Here is a 20,880-nt window from a genome sequence, read left to right on the forward strand (position 1 = left end):
GTCTAAATTATAATGACTTGTTAACATTGAGTATGACTCCCATATCCATCCATCTTTCCATTCATCCTTCCTTCCCCTTTCATGCTTCTAGTCATATATGTTTGTCCTATTTTTTCCTGAAGTACAACACTTTAATCTTAGATATATGGTAGTTGATAATATTTTCAAGCTGGGGCTATATTTTTGATATGTATGTGAAGGGCAGCATCTTTTAACAATTGTGAGCCTAGTTTGACCTCATGGCACTTAGTATCTTTTATAATATCATTGTATTGGGCATCTAAAATAACTATATAGCTACATAATATAGTCTAAACCGATAAATATTATGTATGCAAGCTTAATTGGATTTATAGATTAAAGTCAATTACCTTAGTATCATCCTTTGTATTAATAAAAAATAAATAGGAATAAGCTAATGATAGGTTTTTATTGAAATAAGGCTTATTTTGTAAAAAGTACATCATTTTAGATGGTGAATAACCTTTCAAAGAGAAAAATAAGTTCAATCTTCTAGCCACTGTAGACTTTGACACTATAATATGAAGAGTTGTGCTGTACCTAGTAATACTATAGTCATGTTTTAAAAAAAAAACAACAGCAACAAAACCCACAGAGTTGAAAAATCGCCCTCTCCAAAACTCCTGTGTTGACTACTTAACTTTTCTACTGCAACCTTGGGCATGTTTATTTTAATCTCCCTGAAATTCAGTTTTCTTTATGTTTTTTGTTTGTTTTTCAAGCCTTGGCTGTTCTGGAACTCACTTTGTAGACCAGGCTGGCCTTGAACTCACAGAGATCCACCTGAGGCGTGTGCCACCATGCCCAGGTTGAACTTCAGTTTTCTGACTTTGAAATAGAGAAATTACTTGATTCATCCAATAGCTTTTAGGAACTAACTGTACAGTCTCTCTCTGCACTTCTCAACCCTTTCTTTCCTTCAAGCTAAGAGATGCATTAAACTAGTGATTACACATTTAATTACAGTTAATGTATATAGAATGATTAGTGTAGGATCAAATTGGAGGTAGGAGTGTAGGATGTAGGTCAGGGACTGCTTTCTTGAAGTGTAACCCTAGAGGAATTGTTGAGGTGAAGTGTTAAAAAAGAAAGCACGTGACAGGAAGAAACACTAGCAAAGGCCCTAAGGCAGAAAGGAACTCTATGCACTTGTTGATGCAATTATAAGAGAGGCAGGGGCCAGGTCAACAGAGCCTTGTTTGCTATACTAAGGCTTTTATTCTTTGTCTTAGGAGCAATGGGAAGACAAAGAAGGGGGAAAGGCCAGTGCCAAAATAGGATACATGTTTTAGAAACTCTGGCGCAGAGTGGAGTATGGATCTGAGAAACAAAAGTGGATGTGGGGAGACCTGCAGTAGTGTAGGTGAGAGGTGGTGTTCAGTCGGGTAACAAGACATGCGAAAATGAAGCAGTATATTTAGAACAAAATTTAAAAAACACTAGTGATAAGATAGGTAGGGATAATGAGTGATCACTAACGTCGTGTGCTTGCCGAGCACTAGGCACTGTGCCAGGTTCCCTGTATATACTATTATTTAATACTTAAACTAACTGTAAAATGTAGAAATTTTTGTTCCAGTAGTCCTTTTTATGAACTTTCCCATTTCCGTAATTTCAGTTGCCAGTGAGTAGTCAATGGTGGACCTAATGTGTTACATGGAAAATTGTGGTAATAATTTACAAGTTCTAAATTGTGTGCTACTGTTGTTTGTAGCATGATGGAATCATGCACTGTCCTCTTGAGCATGTGAAGCATCCCTTTATCTGGCATAGGTAATCTGATATCTATACAACCCCCTTTCTTAGTTATCAGATGTATTGTCTGTGTGCTTCTTCAAGCAACCCTTATGAAATAGCTCTGTTAATAATGCAATAAAGTGCCTGTATCATTCATCTCACTTCTCATCATACTGTTACATCATCTTAAGAAAGAAAGATGATTGTGCTGTAATAAGATATTTTGAGAGAGTCCACATTCATGTTAGTCTTATTCTACTAGACTTGCTCTGTATGATTACTGTTGTTAATCTCTTCCTGGGATGATTTATCATGGGTCTGTTGGTCTATATCAGTGGTTCTCAACTTTCCTAATGCTGCAGTCCTTTAAAATAGTTCTTTATGTTGTGGTAACTCCCAACCATAAAATTATTTTGTTGCCACTTCATAACTGTAATGTTGCTACTGTTATGGATCATAATATAAATATCTGATATGCAGGATATCTGATGTGCAACTCCTGTGGGAGTCATGACCCACATGTTAAAAACCACTGGTCTGTATGTACAGGAAAATGTCAGTTATTAAGTTTTTAGTACTAACCATAGTTTTAGGCATCCAATTGGGTTTTACACACACACACACACACACACACACACACACACACACACACACACTGGATATGGGGTCACTGCTGTGTACAAATTAGGAACCTGAGGTTTGGCAACTATCAAGTTCATGGCACATATCTAGCTGACTTAGAGCTCACACCTTTAGCCGCCATATTGATGTGGGTAGAAGGCAAGTTGGAAAGGGAAGGTTAAGAGAAAGTACAAACTCTTCTTATCCTCTGTCACAGTCATTGAACACATTCATGGAATGCACAACTTTTTATTTTTTAAACAAAGCCAGACAATACTTGATTCTATCCCTACTCCAGAAATGGTCATTTGTCTGTATTACCATTGATTCCAAACTGTTCCCTCAGGTCCTACCACCTAGTCCATAATCTGAAGGTGATATGAGCTGAGTAACTCTCCACTGAAGGAACGTAGGTGTAAGGGTATATGATGGTACTTTCATACTTCAAGAGAGTCACGTTCATGTGGTCTCAGACACATCCTTTATTAGATTTTATTTTTAATACTTAAAATGCAAGATTTTTAATCTTGTATTTCTCATTCTTTACATTGTTTAGACATTAAGAAAGGTTGTTTCATGAAGAAGGTGAAATAGTTATTTGAAACAAGGATACAGATTCTAGAGATTTGTACATGTATGTGGTTTTTTTTTTTTTCTAACTTCAGAAACCTAACAAGTGTGGTGGCACATGCCTCTACTCCTGACACTTAAGAGGTTGAGGCAAGAGAATTTGAGTTAGAATTGAGCCTGGGTACATGACAAGACCTTATCTGAAAAATCAAGTCATTAAATAAAGCCAGCCTTATTTTATGACACAATGAATGATAAGTACTTGGTGAATGAGTTTATCTTCATGTATTTATTGGAACCCTGGTACTGTTTACTGCTGATTATAGTAAGCAACATATTAGTCAATGTGGGAACTGCTTTGATTCCAGTGTAAAATTAAGCTATCTGTAAGTAGTTTACAACTTTTTGTGAAAAGGCCACCCTTTCTAGTCCCTAGCATCTATGTTCCTACTCAGCCTTTCACTTTGTTTAAAATCATCAGGTATCTTCAGTTTCTATGGAAAATCCTACTGAAGTATTTGAAGATGGAGAAAACCCACCAAGTAGTCGATCATCAGAAAGTGGCTTCACTGAGTTTATACAGTATCAAGCAGACCGAACTGATGATCTTGACAGAGAGCTCAATGGACAGGGGACAGCTCCCATCCCCATTGGCAGCACGTCTTCGGAGACAGAGACAGCATCCACAGTGGGATCTGAAGAAACTGTCATCCAGCCGCCTTCCACCTTCACTCAGGGACCAGCAGCCCGGAGTGGGAAGGCAGCACAAAAGACTACAATGCAGTGCTGCGTGGAGTATGTCCAGCAGTTCCTCTCCAGACTCATCAACCTCTACATCATTCACAGTGACTCCCTTTCTCAGCCTTTGGCTGCAGACCATCAGGGAGATCTCCGTCGACTGCAAAGAGAAACTTCAAAATGGGACAGGGATTCCCAAGGGGATGCAAAAGAAAGAAGCATACATACACCAAAAACTTCAAAAGAATACCTTTCTGCCTTCCTTGCTGCCTGTCAGCTCTTCTTAGAGTGCTCAAGTTTTCCAGTCTACATTGCAGAGGGAAACCATACCTCAGAGTTACATTCTGAGAAACTTGACACTGGTGAGGTTGTTTCTGCCATTTACCTTTCAGTATTTTATGCACTGTGCATGCCTGCATGTGAGTGTGTTAGAGAACAACCCCTTGGGAGTTGGTTTTCCTTCTACCATGTAGGTTCTAGGGATTGCACTCAAGTTATCAGGCTTGGTGGCAAGTGCCTTTTCTCTGAGCCATCTCTCCAGCCTGAATGAAATCCAGTCATTATGGGGAAGTTGTTGATAAAAGATTATGTGATTTGCATGGCTTTTACATTTTAAAAGTGAAAGTCGTAGAGTAACATTAATTTCACTACTTTTTTCTCTTATGACATCATGTGTGTTTCTGTAGGACAGTAGGCATTAGATAATATTTGTTGATAAAGTACTTCTAAGGATAGGAAAATAGATTATATTAAATGGGACATGAAAGTATATATTTTTAAAAGTTTATGAAATACTTATTAGTGCCTTATTTTTCAAAGTTCTAAAGACTATTTGAGAAACCATGGTTTAAAGATGAAGGCCTGAAGTGGCATTGTTTGTCATTTTGAAATTAACTTAAAGCTAAATAACTGTTTCATGCTCTTGTGTTTCAGACTGTGAACATGCACACCCTCCACAATGGCTCCAGACTCTGATGAGCGCTTGTAGCCAAGCAAGTGATTTCAGTGTTCAGAGTGTTGCTGTGTCTCTAGTCATGGACCTGGTGGGACTGACTCAGTCTGTTGCCATGGTCACTGGGGAAAGTATCAACAGCATGGAGCCTGCTCAGCCCTTAAGTCCAAACCAAGGAAGAGTAGCTGTAGTTATCAGACCTCCCCTCACACAGGGCAATCTGAGGTACATAGCTGAGAAGACTGAATTTTTCAAGGTAAATTCCAAGAAACCCAGGTTATATATGGCTAAGAATGTGTGTATGATGCTTGACTTGGGGCACTGAGTAAGGGAAGAGTTTCAACTAATCAAGAAGAAAGCCCATTTATACAATAGATAGTTCTGTAGTAAGTGGATGTGATACTTTTTTTTTTTAATAGCATAGACCCCTGTTTGTCTAAAACTCCGTGACAGGTTGTTCTGACTTCATGTTGTTTGATTACCTTTGGTGTACGAGGTCCTTCAGGCACAGTCTGATTTACACAGTGGTATAGGTGATTCCTTCACAGAGAACATGGAGTAGCTTTGATTGAGTTCACTGCCTCTACAGGGGGATTCTTTTACATTTGGGAGTTTTTAGACTCCATTTCAAGTAATTGCCTGCACCTGACACTTCCTCTTGATAGAGTTGAGTAGGTTCTATACTATCACGGTAAACCCTGAAGACTTGCCTTCTTACCAATGGCCTAGATTAAAGACTGGTATATGATAGCACATATAGCTCAAATCTGACTTCATAAAACTCCATGGGCTTGGGATGTGCTGAGTGATAGCACGCTTGCCTAGCATGCATGAGGCATTAGAGAAGAGTGTTAGTCTGTAACACACATTTCTAAATTTGATGTGAGAATGTATCAATGTATTCTGGTGCTGCTTTACTAAATATCAGTAAAGTAATCAAGAGTTCTTATGTAAGCCATGCAGAACTGCCTGTTACATTGCTGATTGCAAAAGAAATATTAAACAAGCATCAGCCTGGAGAGTTGGCTCAGTGGTTAAGAGCACTTGTTGCTCTTGCAGAGAACCCAAGTTCAATTCCTAGCACTGAATGGTGTTCAAAACTGTAACTCTAGTCCCAAGGGATGCAACAACCACTTCTCACTTTTATGGGCACCAGGCACACATGTGGTGCACTTACATACATGTAAGCAAAACACTCACCCATGTGAAATAAGTCTAAAAGAAAATAATGTATTTTAAAAGATTCTAATGTTCAGTTAGCCAGCAAGTGAGCAGCAACTTTATAAAAGTTTGGCTTTTATAAACATTGTATAATGCAGTCACTTTCGCATCTTTTTCTGTAGCATGTGGCCTTGACATTATGGGACCAGTTGGGAGATGGGACACCTCAGCACCATCAGAAGAGTGTGGAGCTGTTTTATCAGTTACATAATTTGGTTCCTTCTTCTAGCATCTGTGAGGATGTTATAAGTCAGCAGTTAACCCATAAAGATAAGGTAAGTCCTTTTCATCCTGCACATGTGCACACTTACACACACATACATTCACACACATGCACACACTCAAGCTCATAATGCCAAAAGATAAATTAAGGAACCTCTCTAGGAAAATTATACCTGGCATCTGAATAATCAGTAATAAAGAACATAATGGTAAATGAAAGTAATAGTGTTTGTTTTTTTAAAAAAATTTTAAATTCTAATTTATGGCTCATCATATTCTTTCAAAATTGTTCAGAAATCAAATTTTAAATCAAATCTTGTGTTTTATTTTCTATTTTACATTATGTATAAATCTAGAATAAATGGTATACCTGTTATTTTTAACATACAACAATTTCTTTTTAAAATACTTGTTATAAGTTCTCAGTAAAGATACACACCCATGAAAAAGTTCAAACAATAGTGATTGATTTTTATATATTTCTATTGGTTGATGTATAAATACAAGCATCATAGGAAAACCATGTATTAAGCCCATAGATAAAGCAAGCACTCTTCTAACCTACCCCATGTAGATTTTTTTTAACAATTAAAGTCTTTGCTTGAAGGGTTTTATAAATATTAGAGAACAAGTGTAAAACTCTGATACCATATTTTCACTGAATTTAAAATACATGGATTTTTTTTAGAAATTCATTGAATATAATTATTTTTGTGGGAGAAAAATATAACTTTTAAACTAAATGTTTATACTTAAAAAAAGAGAGAAATGCCTTGCATATGCATGATGTAACGGCATGCATGTTTTTAGCTGTCTGTGTTCCTTTATACAGTAATCACATTGATGAAAGTCTAAAATAATTTTTGAGTTAAGGTGATGTTCTAGTTTGATTTCTGTTGCTGTAATAAAACATAATGATGAAGAGCAGCTTAGGAGAGGAAAGGGTTTATTTATTTGCCTTATACTTCCAGATCCCACTATCATTGAGGGAAGTCAGGACCATGAACAAGAAACTATGGACGAACACTGCTATAGCTTGCTCTCTGGCTACTTACAGGCACATGCTTAGCTAACTAGCTGACTTGCTTGCTTACATGCTTGCATCTTCCTTTCTTCTTTCTTTTTTTGAGACAGGTTCTCTCTCTATAGCCCTGACTGGCCTGGAACTCACAGAAATCCACCAGCTTCTGCCTCCATAGTACTGGGATTACAGGTGTGTGCCACTACACCCACCTTTAGCTAGTTTTCTTATGTAGCCCACAACAACCTGCCTAGGGATGCTTCCACAATGGGGCTGGACCCTCCAAGATCAATTAGCTATCAAGATAGTATCTCTTAGATGTATCCTTAAGCCAGTCTGATCTAGGCAGTGCCTTATTTGAGGTTCTCTCTTCCCTGATAACTCAGGGCTGTATCAAGTTACAGTAAAAACTAACCAGCACAGGTAAGATGACCCTTTAGGTTAAATATTTTTGTCTATATGCAAATATTTTGTTTGATTCTACTTCCAAGTTAGAAATGTACTAAAAGTTTATTGCAGTGTGTACTTGAGTACTGTGGCCATTAAACATGGTACTTGAGAACAGTTATACTGATTTTATTGAAATCACTTAATATCTTCAGTTGAGAAGAAAATAATTGAATTTCCCACTTTTTCAGAAAATAAGGATGGAAGCACATGCAAAGTTTGCAGTTCTTTGGCATCTAACAAGGGATCTCCACATAAATAAGTCATCTTTTGCACGTTCCTTTGACAGGTTGGTTACATTTCATATTCATATTTTATAATTGAATGTCTTATTTGTTGTCTCTTCTTGAATTCTCTTTCAAGCTTGGCTAGAACAGGAGATGGGAATTTACTAGTTCTTTAGAAAATCTAAGTTATTTTAAATTCCTTGCTTGTGTCAGCTAGCCAGCAGATTTTTATTTGTAATCTCTAGAGAACCAAGTGCCCTTCCTTTCTTACATTGGACCACTGATCATCAAACCCCTGTTATGTGCCAAGCACCATTGTATGATGACAGGAGTACAGAGTGCACCCAGCCTTCCCGAATCTATAGTCACACTGTTGAAAGACTAGTCAGTCATTTTCAATCCTCTGCCTTAACTGAAAGCACTGCCAAACCCCTCCAGTGGATTTGAGAATATTGGTCTCCAGAGATGCTGGTGCACATATAGACCTAAAAGCAAATAGAGTTATTCATGCTTCAGATACTAGATTTGCCTTGATTCCAGGGTACATTCATAAGGTATCAGAAGATACCTTATCTTCAGGTCTTATAGAAGTGGCCATAATTCTAACTGATTACAACCCAACTTTGGATTAACCAGTACTTTTCAGCCAGCAGCACCACTTTTAAAGGATTTTCTATTGAACCATCTGCTCAACCTATATAATGAACTAGGCCTTGAGCCAGTTGCCTTACAGATAAGTTTCTAATTTGACAACCACCTGCCCTAATCTGATGGCGAATGTACTTGAAGTCCACTAAAGTTAACTTGCTCACCCAAGACTCTACAAGGGATTTGGATCTTGGGTTTTCTGATTTCAAACTATGGCCCAGACCTTTTATGGAATGTCATTACTTGAATTGAGTGCATTCTTTTGACTCCTGAAGAGAATTGAGAGCAGAGTGGCCCTCACCATCATGAAAATAGCATTGAATTGCAGAAACTTTAGTGCATGATGATATCAATGAAATATGTTCCTAAGCAAGACTAAGTAAAACTTGTCTTGTAAAAGCAATATACACTTGTAATATTTTTAAATATAACTATATAAAAAGAGAAATGTTTTCTTAACTAGACAAAATACTAAAAATGTTAACTTCAGAAATTCATAATTAAAAGTGTTTTTTTTTCCTTTGTTTTAATTGCTGGTGTTTATTTCAGGTCACTGTTCATCATGTTAGATAGCCTTAATAGTCTTGATGGTTCTACCAGCTCTGTGGGACAAGCCTGGCTGAACCAGGTGCTACAAAGACATGACATTGCAAGAGTGCTGGAACCATTATTACTGCTCTTGCTGCATCCAAAAACTCAGAGGGTTTCAGTGCAGCGTGTGCAAGCAGAACGTTACTGGAGTAAGACCTCCTATTATCCAGGAGAGGAAAATGACAAGCATTTCATGCAAAATTTTACCTGCAACAATGGTAAAGGTCACAAAGTATCCCTCTAATTAGACTTAAGTTATTCAGTATAAGTAAGATGTGACCGCACAGTGATTGACAAGAGAATTTTGTGGGGGGGGGGGCGTTCCATTATTTTTTCCCTTCTTCTTCTTAGGGTCACATCTAGATTGGTCAAAATATCCTTTATCAGTAACTATCTTTGAGTTCTTAGATCTTGGTAATAAGTTGATTTCTCAGCAGAGGAATTGGCCACAGCTGTGGTCAGAGACACTCAATATTTTATGAAATACTTTAGAATTTATGAAGCAATTCAGATCCTGCAAATGCTCAGTAGATATTTCATGGGGAGACCTATAACACACACTTTATGTGTGGTAAGTCGTAAGTCATTTTCCTCATCTTTTATAGACAAATCATCTTATGGGGTCAGCTTATTTTACCAGTCATTCTGTTGATGTTCAGAAGGCTGTGACTTTCAGTCCCACAGATGGTAAATGGTGAAGCTCCAAATGATCATGCTTCTATTCCATTTCTAGTGTGGCAGACCAAGTCCTAAGTCCTCTGTTTAGCTTTTATACTGCTTCCTGTGGGTATTCTAAGAACTTGCACTACCCTGCTTATTGCTAAAACATTCAGGTGGTAGCACTCTGCTGGCCAATCTCTATTGCTGAATTCTCTGGGATCAGTCTCAGACTTCACTTGAGGGACCAGGACTTTGATAGCATTTTGCTTTACTATGCATACAGTACCAAAACTCAAAACTTCAAATACCTTTTATGAAATGTAACATAGTTCTGCCTTACATGGTATGCAATGAAGAAATGTGTTTGTGGTCCCCTACTCATTTTAAGCTCCTCGTGGTTTCCAATCTGACACATGCTAGATAGTTCATAAATATTTGTTGAATTTGCACTAAAACCAAGGAAGTTATTGATGCTTTAAACTCTATATTTTATATAAATTTTTAGACCAGTAAAAATAAAGGGAAGTATCATATGAGGAGGAAAAAGTAATTTTAAGCTGTAATCTTAAAGAATGTCTTATTTTAGAGAAAAAGGTAAAATATTATGTTCTGTCTGTTAAGTGTGCTTTTGTCATTAAGTTACAAATTCTAATAGTCATCTACATGGTCATCTTATTTAAAAGTTCTAAGATAATAGTAAACTGTAATTTTAAAGATGTAAGTAGTTGATGAAAATAATGACAGTTTTTTAATTTGATCTACTTTCTGTATTTTAGTTATCTTAATCTCTTTTCTGTTTTTCCTCCTTTACTATTTATGTCACTTGCCAGTAAACCAAGTACACCTCATTGCATCAAAAGGAAATGGTGAAAAGCCTCTGACTATGGATGAAATAGAGAACTTCAGCCTCACTGTTAATCCATTGAGTGACAGACTTTCTCTCCTCAGCACCAGCAGTGAGACGATTCCAATGGTTGTATCTGACTTTGACCTCCCAGATCAGCAGATGGAAATACTTCAGAGCTCTGACTCTGGGTGTTCTCAGTCTTCTGCCGGAGACAACTTTAGTTATGAAGTTGATCCTGAAAATGTGAATGCTCATGAGGATTCTCTCATGGCAAAGGCAAGCTCCCCAGATGATGACGTTCAGCAAGTGGTCTTTGACCTGATATGTAAAGTTGTGAGTGGCCTGGAAGCAGAATCTGCATCAGTTACATCTGAGTTAGAAATAGAATCTCTGCTGCCAAAGAGTAGTGATTTAGATGCAGGTATAGAGACTACTAAAAGTGAAGATCAAGCCCCTCAACACAGTCAGCATGCTCTGCTGAGTGATGACAGCCCTCAGTTTCTCTCTGTGTCTGTAGAGGAAGGCTGTGAGTGCTTGGCCAATGGGATCTCCAGAAATAGCTCCTCACCTTGCATTTCAGGAACAGCACAGACTCTCAATGATTCTTCTGTTTCCACAGAAACCAAATCTAGACAAAGGAGTCACAGTAGTATTCAATTTAGCTTCAAAGAAAAATTATCAGAAAAAGTCTCAGAGAAAGAAACAATTGTTAAAGAATCAGGTAAACAACCAGGCGCAAAACCCAAGGTAAAGCTTGCCAGAAAAAAGGATGAGGACAAAAAAAAAGCTGCAGGTGAGAAAATGAAACAAACAAATGTATTCTTCAGTGATGGCCTGGACTTAGAGAACTGGTATAGCTGTGGTGAGGGCGAAATTTCTGAAATTGAGAGTGACATGGGTTCTCCAGGATCACGGAAATCTCCCAATTTCAACATCCATCCTCTCTACCAACATGTGCTCCTGTATCTACAGTTGTATGATTCATCGAGGACTCTGTATGCTTTTTCTGCCATCAAATCCATCTTGAAAACTAACCCCGTTGCTTTTGTAAATGCCATTTCAACCACAAGTGTAAATAATGCTTATACTCCTCAGCTGTCACTGCTTCAGAATCTATTGGCCAGACACCGAATCTCTGTGATGGGCAAAGACTTCTATAGTCACATTCCAGTGGATTCAAATCATAACTTCCGGAGTTCCATGTACATTGAAATTCTTATTTCTCTCTGCTTATACTATATGCGTAGCCATTACCCAACTCATGTCAAGGTCACTACCCAAGACCTAATAGGCAATCGAAACATGCAAATGATGAGTATAGAAATCTTGACTCTCCTCTTTACAGAGCTAGCAAAAGTAATAGAAAGCTCTGCAAAGGGTTTCCCTAGTTTTATCTCTGATATGCTGTCTAAGTGCAAAGTTCAGAAGGTAATTCTTCATTGTTTGCTGTCATCTATCTTCAGTGTACAGAAATGGCACAGTGAAAAAATAGCAGGTAAGAACATGGTTGCCGTGGAAGAAGGCTTCTCAGAAGACAGCCTCATCAATTTCTCAGAGGATGAGTTAGACAATGGCAGCACACTCCAGTCACAGCTTCTTAGGGTACTTCAGAGGCTAATTGTTCTAGAACACCGGGTGATGACGATTCCTGAAGAGAATGAAGCAGGTTTTGATTTTGTTGTGTCTGATCTGGAACACATCAGTCCCCATCAGCCTATGACTTCTCTTCAGTATTTGCACGCTCAGCCAATCACGTGTCAAGGCATGTTCCTCTGTGCAGTGATCAGAGCTTTGCATCAGCACTGTGCGTGTAAGATGCATCCCCAGTGGATTGGCTTGATCACATCTACTCTGCCTTACATGGGAAAAGTTCTGCAGAGAGTTGTGGTTTCTGTGACACTGCAGCTGTGCAGGAACTTGGACAATCTCATTCAGCAGTACAAGTACGAGACAGGATTATCTGACAGTAGGTAATGATTGATTTTAGCTTTGTCGTTAGTGACAGTTTTCATACATCTGTCATGTCTCCTTAGATGTCGCAATTTGAGTGGCATATAGAGTATAGCTCTGGGAGAGTGGGTATTAAGCTGTATAAGATCCTCAGTTTGATCCCTAGCACCACCACAAAGAGACAAAACCAAAAACCAACTAGTAGGAAATGAAGTAGTGGTTGTATGTTGTAAATAGTATGCCATTTTTTAAAAATAAGGAAGTTCAGCTCTAGTATTTTATTGAGTATCAAAAGAGATCTAAAATAGAGATGAAGAGAAACTTTTTTTTTCTTTCAAGGATCAAAGTTGAATTAGATGTTCTTTTTGCTCAACTGGCAAAAAAAAATTTTCCCCAGTCCTTATCCAGTATATTACCTAAACACAAGTTAATTTGTAGCTGAAGTTAATTTATGTTTTAAAGTATTTTTCCCCATCTAATTTTGTTATAAGTTTCCCAGGTATGGTGGTAAACTGTGTCTCAGCCATATTCAAAATTGATCTGTGAATAGTTAGGCAAATGTTTAGTAGACTGGTATCTGGTTTTCCTCTAGGAAAACCTCAGCTGATGTGCCTGGCATTCCCCGATGGGGGAGGTTCATAGTGGCTATATTTACTTTATATATTGTTGTTTAGCAAAAAAGAACTCTGGTGCAGTTAGATCAGCTCACTTACAGAGAGGAAATAATAAGCCCCTACTATATTCTTTTACTGTTATTCATGTTTGTTGAGTGCCTGCTGTGTATCTGGCATATACTGGGCATTTACTAGTGGCAAATTATAAAGTATGCTTTCACAGACCCTCTGTTTCATATATTGTTTTCAGGCCTTTGTGGATAGCATCAGTTATTCCACCAGATATGATTCTTACTCTTTTGGAAGGGATCACAGCCATTATCCATTATTGCTTGTTGGATCCGACTACCCAGTATCATCAAGTAAGACTTCATAGACATTTGCAGTTTTCTTAAAGACTTAGTAAGTAACACTTACTAAGTAACAGCCACACTTAGTAAGTAACTGTTTTTCTCTGCTTCATAGCTTTTGGTCAATGTAGACCAGAAACACTTGTTTGAAGCTCGCAGTGGAATCCTCTCAATCCTTCACATGATTATGTCCTCTGTAACTCTGCTCTGGAGCATACTGCACCAGGCTGATGCTTCAGAAAAGATGACGGTTGCTGCATCTGCATCAGTTACTACAATCAATCTGGGAGCCACAAAGGTGAGATGTACACTTCATCAGTAGAGCACATGTATCTATTGGAGGACTTTCTTCAAAACGTGTGACTAACTTATAGGTAATGGATGTGACACCCCATGCACATTGAGTAGTAAATAGTTGTGTTAACCATTTTAAAGGGTGCAAACCAGTAGGTTCTTTAGGCAAATCTATAAAGTTGTGAAACCTTCACAGTTCGGTTTTCAGTTATGTCCTTTATTACAGAACAATTCTGTGTGTGCTTGCACTTGCTCACTTTTCCATCCCCAAACCATAATCAACGTCACTCCGTTTTCTCTCCACATGTGTTTGATTTTTCTGGACATTACATGGAAGTGAGTTAATACATATTTGGTTTTCTGTGTCTAGCATCTTTCATTTGATGTTTTTGAAGTTTATTCTTACATGTTATAATTTCTCCCTCTTTTAATACATTTTAAACTGACATTTTACTACACACTGTCCCCCTGCTCCAAGAAAATAGTTCAGCAGTGTGTTCAAAGAATCCAAAATTTTATAGTCAAGACTGGTATAGTGGCATATGCCAGTAATTCTAGACTCACAATAAGAGAATCTATGTTTGAAGCACACTTGAGCTACCTGGAATGTCTGAGGACAGCCTGTGTTACATAGTAAAGCACTTTCTCAAAGTTTCATAGTCTTAGACTTAATAAACTAATTTAGAAATACCTTCTAAAGTAAACTTATGCACAGTGGGTATTGCAGCATCAATGGCAAGGAAGCCCCTAAGTGGTAACTAAAGTAGGGGATAAAATTTTCAAACTAGGTAAAACTTAGGTTCATACTGTATTTTTCTAGTATCTAATCATGGTAATAAGTTGTCATTTTATGGACAACTAATTTGTTTTGTTTTTCTTTTAAATTTTGTTTCCTTGTAAAATTAAAATATTCATGATTGTAACTCCTGTTTTGAGGCAGGGTCTTATTATATAAATAGCCCAGGCTTGCTTTGAACTGATCCTTCTGCCTCAGACTATAGAATTCTGAGTATGCACTACCATGTCCAGTGACAGCTCTTAACATGTTTCAAGGTTTCTCTACTATTGCTGAATTAAATGTCTTATCTAGTTATTAATGTTCATGTGTTTTATTTTACTTGTGAAATGCTTAACTTGTTTTAGAACTTAAGACAACAAATCCTGGAATTATTGGGACCCATTTCAATGAATCATGGTGTTCATTTCATGGCTGCCATTGCATTTGTATGGAATGAAAGAAGACAGAATAAAACCCCTTCCCGGACCAAGGTATGATATTCATAATTAAACATGTGATACTCTTTTTACTTGGTAAAGCCATGCTTATTTATTTCATTTTGTATGTACTGATTTTTAAATTCCCCATGGGTTACATTGGAAAAATAAAAGCTTGTCTACAGCTCTTGATAATGACTTACTGCCTAAAGTTTTATTAAAACTTGGTATAGAGTGTGAAAGACTGTATTTTAGGACTAGAAAACTAGCTCAGTGCTGGAGCACTGGTCTTGCATGCACAAGGCCATAAGTTCAACCTCAGCAATGAAAAAAAAAAAGGTGTTAGTGAGACAGAGAAATCAGCTATATTATCAAATTTGTCACTATATTTCAGGTAGCAATTATAATGTGTACTTTTTAATCTAGTGACTTGGGGTACAAAGCAAAGATTGGAGAGAGTTTTCATCTGTTGTTTTTCATTATCTGATGTCTTTTAAGTTGTTAAGTGTCTCTAAATGTAATTCCTATGTTGGTTTTGACTGGATTGTATGAGTGAAAATTTTGTTTACTTTGTGAGTTTGAAATCTAGAAAAGGTGTTTCATATTGGAAATAAATCATAGTATATTAGACTAGTAATGCTATGAAATCATTTTCTCTCATACAAAATACATGATTGGTGCACCTACAAGTCTCTGACTTGTGGTTTCTTTCACATTACACATTACATATGTATTGACGTTCCTGAAGTAAGAAAAAGAAACATTGTATTTTAGTTCTGTAACAAAAACAAAGAAGTAAATACCTGAAATGGAATGTAAGCTTAAAGATAAGGAATATAGTGGAAAAGAGTAGTAAGTTAGGGCATGATACTGGATACTTAATATCTTCTTGCAGAAATAAAGAACAAAATCATAGGAGGAGAAAAATATTATAGAAATAGTACAAGAAATTCCTTAACAATGAAAGAAATAAATTTTCAGGCCATTATGGTGATGTTGTATTTTGTACTAAAAATGTTATTTGTATGTTAATAAAGTTGCCCGGTGGTCAGAGCTATTAGCAAGCCGTAGGAAAGCCGGGTGGTGGTGGCTTATGCTTGTAATCCCAGCACTTGGTAGGAAGAGCTAGGTAGATCTCTGTGTGTTCAAGGACACAACCAGGATTGGATACACACACCTTTAATCTCAATACCAACCATAGAAGACCTAGAGGTCTATACAGACAGGCAGTGACAAGGCAGTCATGTGGTTGGGTTTACAACCAATGTGAAGGCAGAACAAAAATGTCTATATGAAGACTTTAACACAGGAAGTAGCTCTCTTTTGGAGAGGTAGGACCACCGCAGGAGGAAGGGTAAGGTTTTAGCTCTTAGCGCTGACTTCTTGGCTTTCTTCTTTGCATTGGTTCTGTGTTTCTTATTTAATAAGACAGTTGGTTACATCTACAGGCCATGCTCATCACTTAAAAGATACCTACATAAAATTCAGTATGGCCTTTCAGAAACATTGGGGGTAAAGAGAAGATGCTAGAATCTTAAAAGCGGGGGGAACAATTTAAAAAAAAAAACTGTCCCATTCAAAGGAATAGTGTTAAGACTTCACCCTAACAACACTGGAAACTTTTATGTAAAATTAGTCTGAACACACAATTCCATAGCCAGCCAAACTCTTACTAGAGGCTTTTTCAGCCATGTGCTCTGCCACTAGTGTGCAAGGTTCACTCTTTATTCAAGATGACAAGGAGACATCACTTCAGCCTTGGATAACAACCCTAGAGTTTCAGGCCCAGGCAGATCCAAGAGACCCCCTAGCAAGAGTGTCTTAAGCAGGGGGAAAAACTGAGAGGATTATATGTGATTGTAGGAAATTCATTATTGTCAGAGCTTTTTGTTTCTTTTAATTTATTTATTTTTATGTGCATTGGTGCTTTGCCTGTGTAAGGGTGTCCAGTCATGTGGAACTGTTGTTACTGACAGCTGTGAGCCCCCGTGTGGGTGCTGGGAGTTGAACCTCGGTCCTCTAGAAGAACTGTGAGTGTTCCTAGCTGCTGAGCCATCTCTCTAGCCCATTGTCAGAGCTTTTAGGGATGATTTTTTTGTGTGTGTTTGTGTGTGTGTGTGTGTGTGTGTGTGTGTGTGTGTGTGTGTGTGTGTGTGTTCTTGTGTGTACGTGCACACCTGCATTTGCACAAGTATGTTAACATGTGTCTGTGCATGTGGAAGCCAGCAGACAACCTCACAAATGAATTTTTGATAAAAAAAAAAAATAAACCATGCCGGCTGGGCGGTGGTGGTGCACACCTTTTATCCCAGCACTTGGGAGGCAGAGACAGGCAAATCTCTGTGAGTTTGAGACCAGCCTGGTCTACAGAGCGAGATCCAGGAAAGGCGCAAAGCTACACAGAGAAGCCCTGTCTCGAAAAACCAAAACAAAAAAAAAGAACCATACCAAAACAGCTTTGTAGTACCTCTGGGAGGAATCAACATAGTACAAGTAGGAAACATCCATAGCATAATCATTGTCATAGTCTTGAGTATTCTTTTGAACCTGGGTACTGATGTAAGTGAGATCTGATAATTACTGTAAAGGATGAGGAAAACTCTCTAAAACAGTTAAATCTTTGTCTTCTGACTGAGGTTTCATTTTTAATATTGAATCTGGAAAAAGAAAAAGCATGAAAGAGCAAAAAATAGCACTCCAGGATAATAGAAAGTAACTAGCAGAATGGAGCTGGCTCCTTTAAGGTCCATGGTAAATAGAGCAGGTCCTGATATATTGTTTTGTTTTGTTTTCTTAAGACTTTTTGGGGAACATTATTTTAAGGTGTGTTACTTTTGCTTATGTGTTAGGTTGTACTTGTTTAACTCTGTGAAGCTGTGTTACTGTGCCTGTCTAGAACACCTGATGGTCTAATAAAGTGCTGAATGGCCAATAGCAAGGCAGGAGAAAATATAGGAGAGGCTGTAGGCAGAGAGAATGAATAGAAGGAGAAGCCTAGGAGAGATCTAAGATCAAGAGAAGGAAAAAGGACATCAGGGGCCAGCTACACAGCAAGCCACGGAGTAAGAAATAATAAAAGTTTACAGAAATGGAGAAAGGTAAAAGCCCAAAGGCAAAGCTAGATGGAATAATTTAAGTAAAGCTGGCTAGCAACAAGCCAGGCTAAGGATGGACATTTATAATTAAGAATAAGCCTCTGTGTGTGATTTATTTGAGCTGAGTGGTGAGTCCCCCCAAAAGAGTAAAGAGCAAAAACAAACAAACAACAACTTGTTCTATTTGGTTTGGATTTATTTATTTGTGTGTGGATGTGCACATGCCATGGTACACATGTGCATGGTCAGAGGACAAGCTACAGGAGTTAACTCTTTCCACCATTGTGAATCCTGGGGATTGAACTCCCGTGGTCAGCTTGATGGCAAATACCTTTATGCATTGCGTCATCTTGCTAGACCTGATTATTGTTTTTATGAGGTAAGATTCATGTATTAATTTTAATTAAATTTAATCACAAGTAGTCAAGGGACATCTTTATATTAAGAAAGTCCATAAAATAGTCCTTCTGTGACTTCCCTTAAAAGATTTATATATGCACACCCCTGCATAAATACTTGACTGTGATGTGTTCTCCAGGTGATTCCTGCAGCCAGTGAAGAACAGCTTTTACTAGTAGAACTGGTTCGCTCCATCAGCGTCATGAGAGCAGAAACTGTTATCCAGACTGTGAAAGAAGTTTTAAAGCAGCCTCCAGCCATAGCCAAGGACAAGGTAAGAAAGCTTTGCTTTTGTTTAGAATTCAGTTTCAGAAATGGAGCTGATGAGTAAGAATTTTTTTGTAATTTCATTGTGGTTATTGCACAGCACTCTTATAAAAAACTTGGAGTTCCTTGCTAGTCTAATCATTCCTGCAGCCAGTGGTGAACAGTTAACTGTTTTTGTCTCCATATGTACATCAGGAACTGTGGGACTAGATTCCTAGTAAGGATTTTCTGTCCATTAGAAAAACACAGGCGCCTCAGCCTAAAATATACTTTCTAGGTTTCACAGCTTCCTTGAGGCTTCTTTTCCAGTGAGTTTTCAATTCTGTAAACTCCCAAAGTTTTGCCATAATCACTGTTCCAGACATCATTTCTTGACCCTATATAAAATTATACTTTGTGATTGTGAGGTCCTTGCTCCAGAGCCAGGGAAGGGAGGCATCAGGATGCTGGGAGGGTAAAGAAAATGTGATGAGCAGTAGACAAATGCAGCGTACTTTTATTTTTTGGTGTACAGCCCAATAGGCAGGCACATGACACATGCTCCCCCACACATAGGCTGACACACAAGCATACACAGTCCAGCGGGCACATTCAGGTAAGAACACTGATCACAAGGGTAGTTTATACAAAATTAACAAATTGTTTCTATAACAAATTTTACATCACTGCTTATCCTGGGTTCCCTGACATCCAGTGTCAGCTGTCATTAGCTGATATATCATATCAGTGCCATGTTATCTAAACCTCACTGCAGCCTTCTGTTCTCTGAGAGCACCACAGGAAGTAGATGTGACCATCTCTCCGCTCACATTGCTAGTCTCTAGCTGGGAACAGGTCTATGTATAGGAAGTGAGGAACGGCTCTGCTTTTTCTGATTTATCCAAGCAATGCTACAAGTTCTTAATTTTGTAGATTTACCAACCACAAACATGAGACTTTGAACCATGCCAAACAAGTATAATCATATCTTTAGGGATTATTACATATATCTGAAAATATTTGATTCTTTTGTTCATCTTGAATTGCCCAAAGAAAAGGTATGTTTGTCAATAGTGAGTGATTTTACTACCTTTGTTGTGGTGCTAAGGGATCGGACTCAGGGCCTCATGTGAGTTAGCCAAATGCTCTGACACTGAGTTATATCCCCAGTTCCCTTATAAACTATTTCAATAGTTACCTGACTATTCGAAAAGCACCTCTGGAGCATTTGTCCTGAGATTTTTAGTTTGCATGTGAAAGCTTGATTCTGTGTAGTAATTTGAGGTGGATAATGGGCTTCATACACATGAGGGCCAAGAATACAGAAATTAAACCTCTCCAGACCAGTGCTGCTTTTTACTGTAGTTGGTTGTTTTACTCTTTACTTCTTTGGGAGACCTGCCACCCAGCTCCCAAATAAATACATGGAGGCTTATTCTTATTTATGAGTGCCTGGCCTTAGCCTGGCATATTTCTAGCCAGCTTTTCTTTTCTTTTTTCTTTTCTTTTTTTTTTCTTTTGGTTTTTTGAGACAGGGTTTCTCTTTGTAGTTTTGGTACCTGTCCTAGATCTTGCTCTGTAGACCAGGCTGGCCTTGACCTCACAGAGATCTGCCTAGCTCTGCCTCCCAAGTACTGGGATTAAAGGCATGCGCCACTGCCACCCGGCCTTAACCAGCTTTTCTTAACATAAATTATCCCATCTACCTTTTGCCTCTGGTCTTTTTCCTTTTCTTACTTCTGTGATCTTACTTTCACTCTTACTCCATGGCTGGCTGTGCGGCTGGCCCCTGGAGTCCTCCTCTCCTTATTCCCTTGCTTCTTGCTCTCTTTTGCTTCATCCTGATTTCTCCTTCTGTTTGTTCTCTCTCTCTGCCTGACAGCCCCACCTATCCTTTTTTCCTGTCCAGCTATTGGCCGTTCAGCTCTATTAAACCAATCACGTTTTTTAGACAGACAGAGTAACACAGCATCAGAGAATAAAAATAATTGCAACATAAAAGAATGCAACACATCTTTACATCATTAAACAAATGTTCCACAGCATAAACAAATGTAACCCATCTTAAAATAGTATTCCACAACACCTTACTAAATGTGTTAGTGCTGCACTTTTCTTTGTGTGGTGAAAAGGAACTGTTTGAGGAGACAGTCGGAACAAAACAAAAAGTACATTGGCAAATGTCAGTGAGCAT

At 38.1% G+C, this 20,880-nt stretch overlaps 1 protein-coding gene across 12 annotated transcripts in view; it reads left to right on the plus strand.

The window, feature by feature from the left end:
• Window positions 1-20,880, plus strand: part of Dop1a (DOP1 leucine zipper like protein A) — a 101,414-nt gene that overhangs the window by 56,192 nt on the left and 24,342 nt on the right. For all 12 annotated transcript variants that reach the window (XM_028875506.2, XM_028875509.2, XM_028875503.2 and 9 more), the window contains 10 exons: window positions 3,431-4,049; window positions 4,621-4,895; window positions 5,983-6,135; window positions 7,742-7,839; window positions 8,975-9,234; window positions 10,507-12,493; window positions 13,338-13,449; window positions 13,553-13,735; window positions 14,875-15,000; window positions 18,580-18,714. In XM_028875506.2, coding sequence (XP_028731339.1) covers window positions 3,431-4,049; window positions 4,621-4,895; window positions 5,983-6,135; window positions 7,742-7,839; window positions 8,975-9,234; window positions 10,507-12,493; window positions 13,338-13,449; window positions 13,553-13,735; window positions 14,875-15,000; window positions 18,580-18,714 — 3,948 coding nt within the window. The remainder of the gene's footprint in view (window positions 1-3,430; window positions 4,050-4,620; window positions 4,896-5,982; window positions 6,136-7,741; window positions 7,840-8,974; window positions 9,235-10,506; window positions 12,494-13,337; window positions 13,450-13,552; window positions 13,736-14,874; window positions 15,001-18,579; window positions 18,715-20,880) is intronic.

This window comes from Peromyscus leucopus, chromosome 7, assembly GCF_004664715.2.
Source record: "Peromyscus leucopus breed LL Stock chromosome 7, UCI_PerLeu_2.1, whole genome shotgun sequence".
Lineage (NCBI taxonomy): Eukaryota > Metazoa > Chordata > Mammalia > Rodentia > Cricetidae > Peromyscus > Peromyscus leucopus.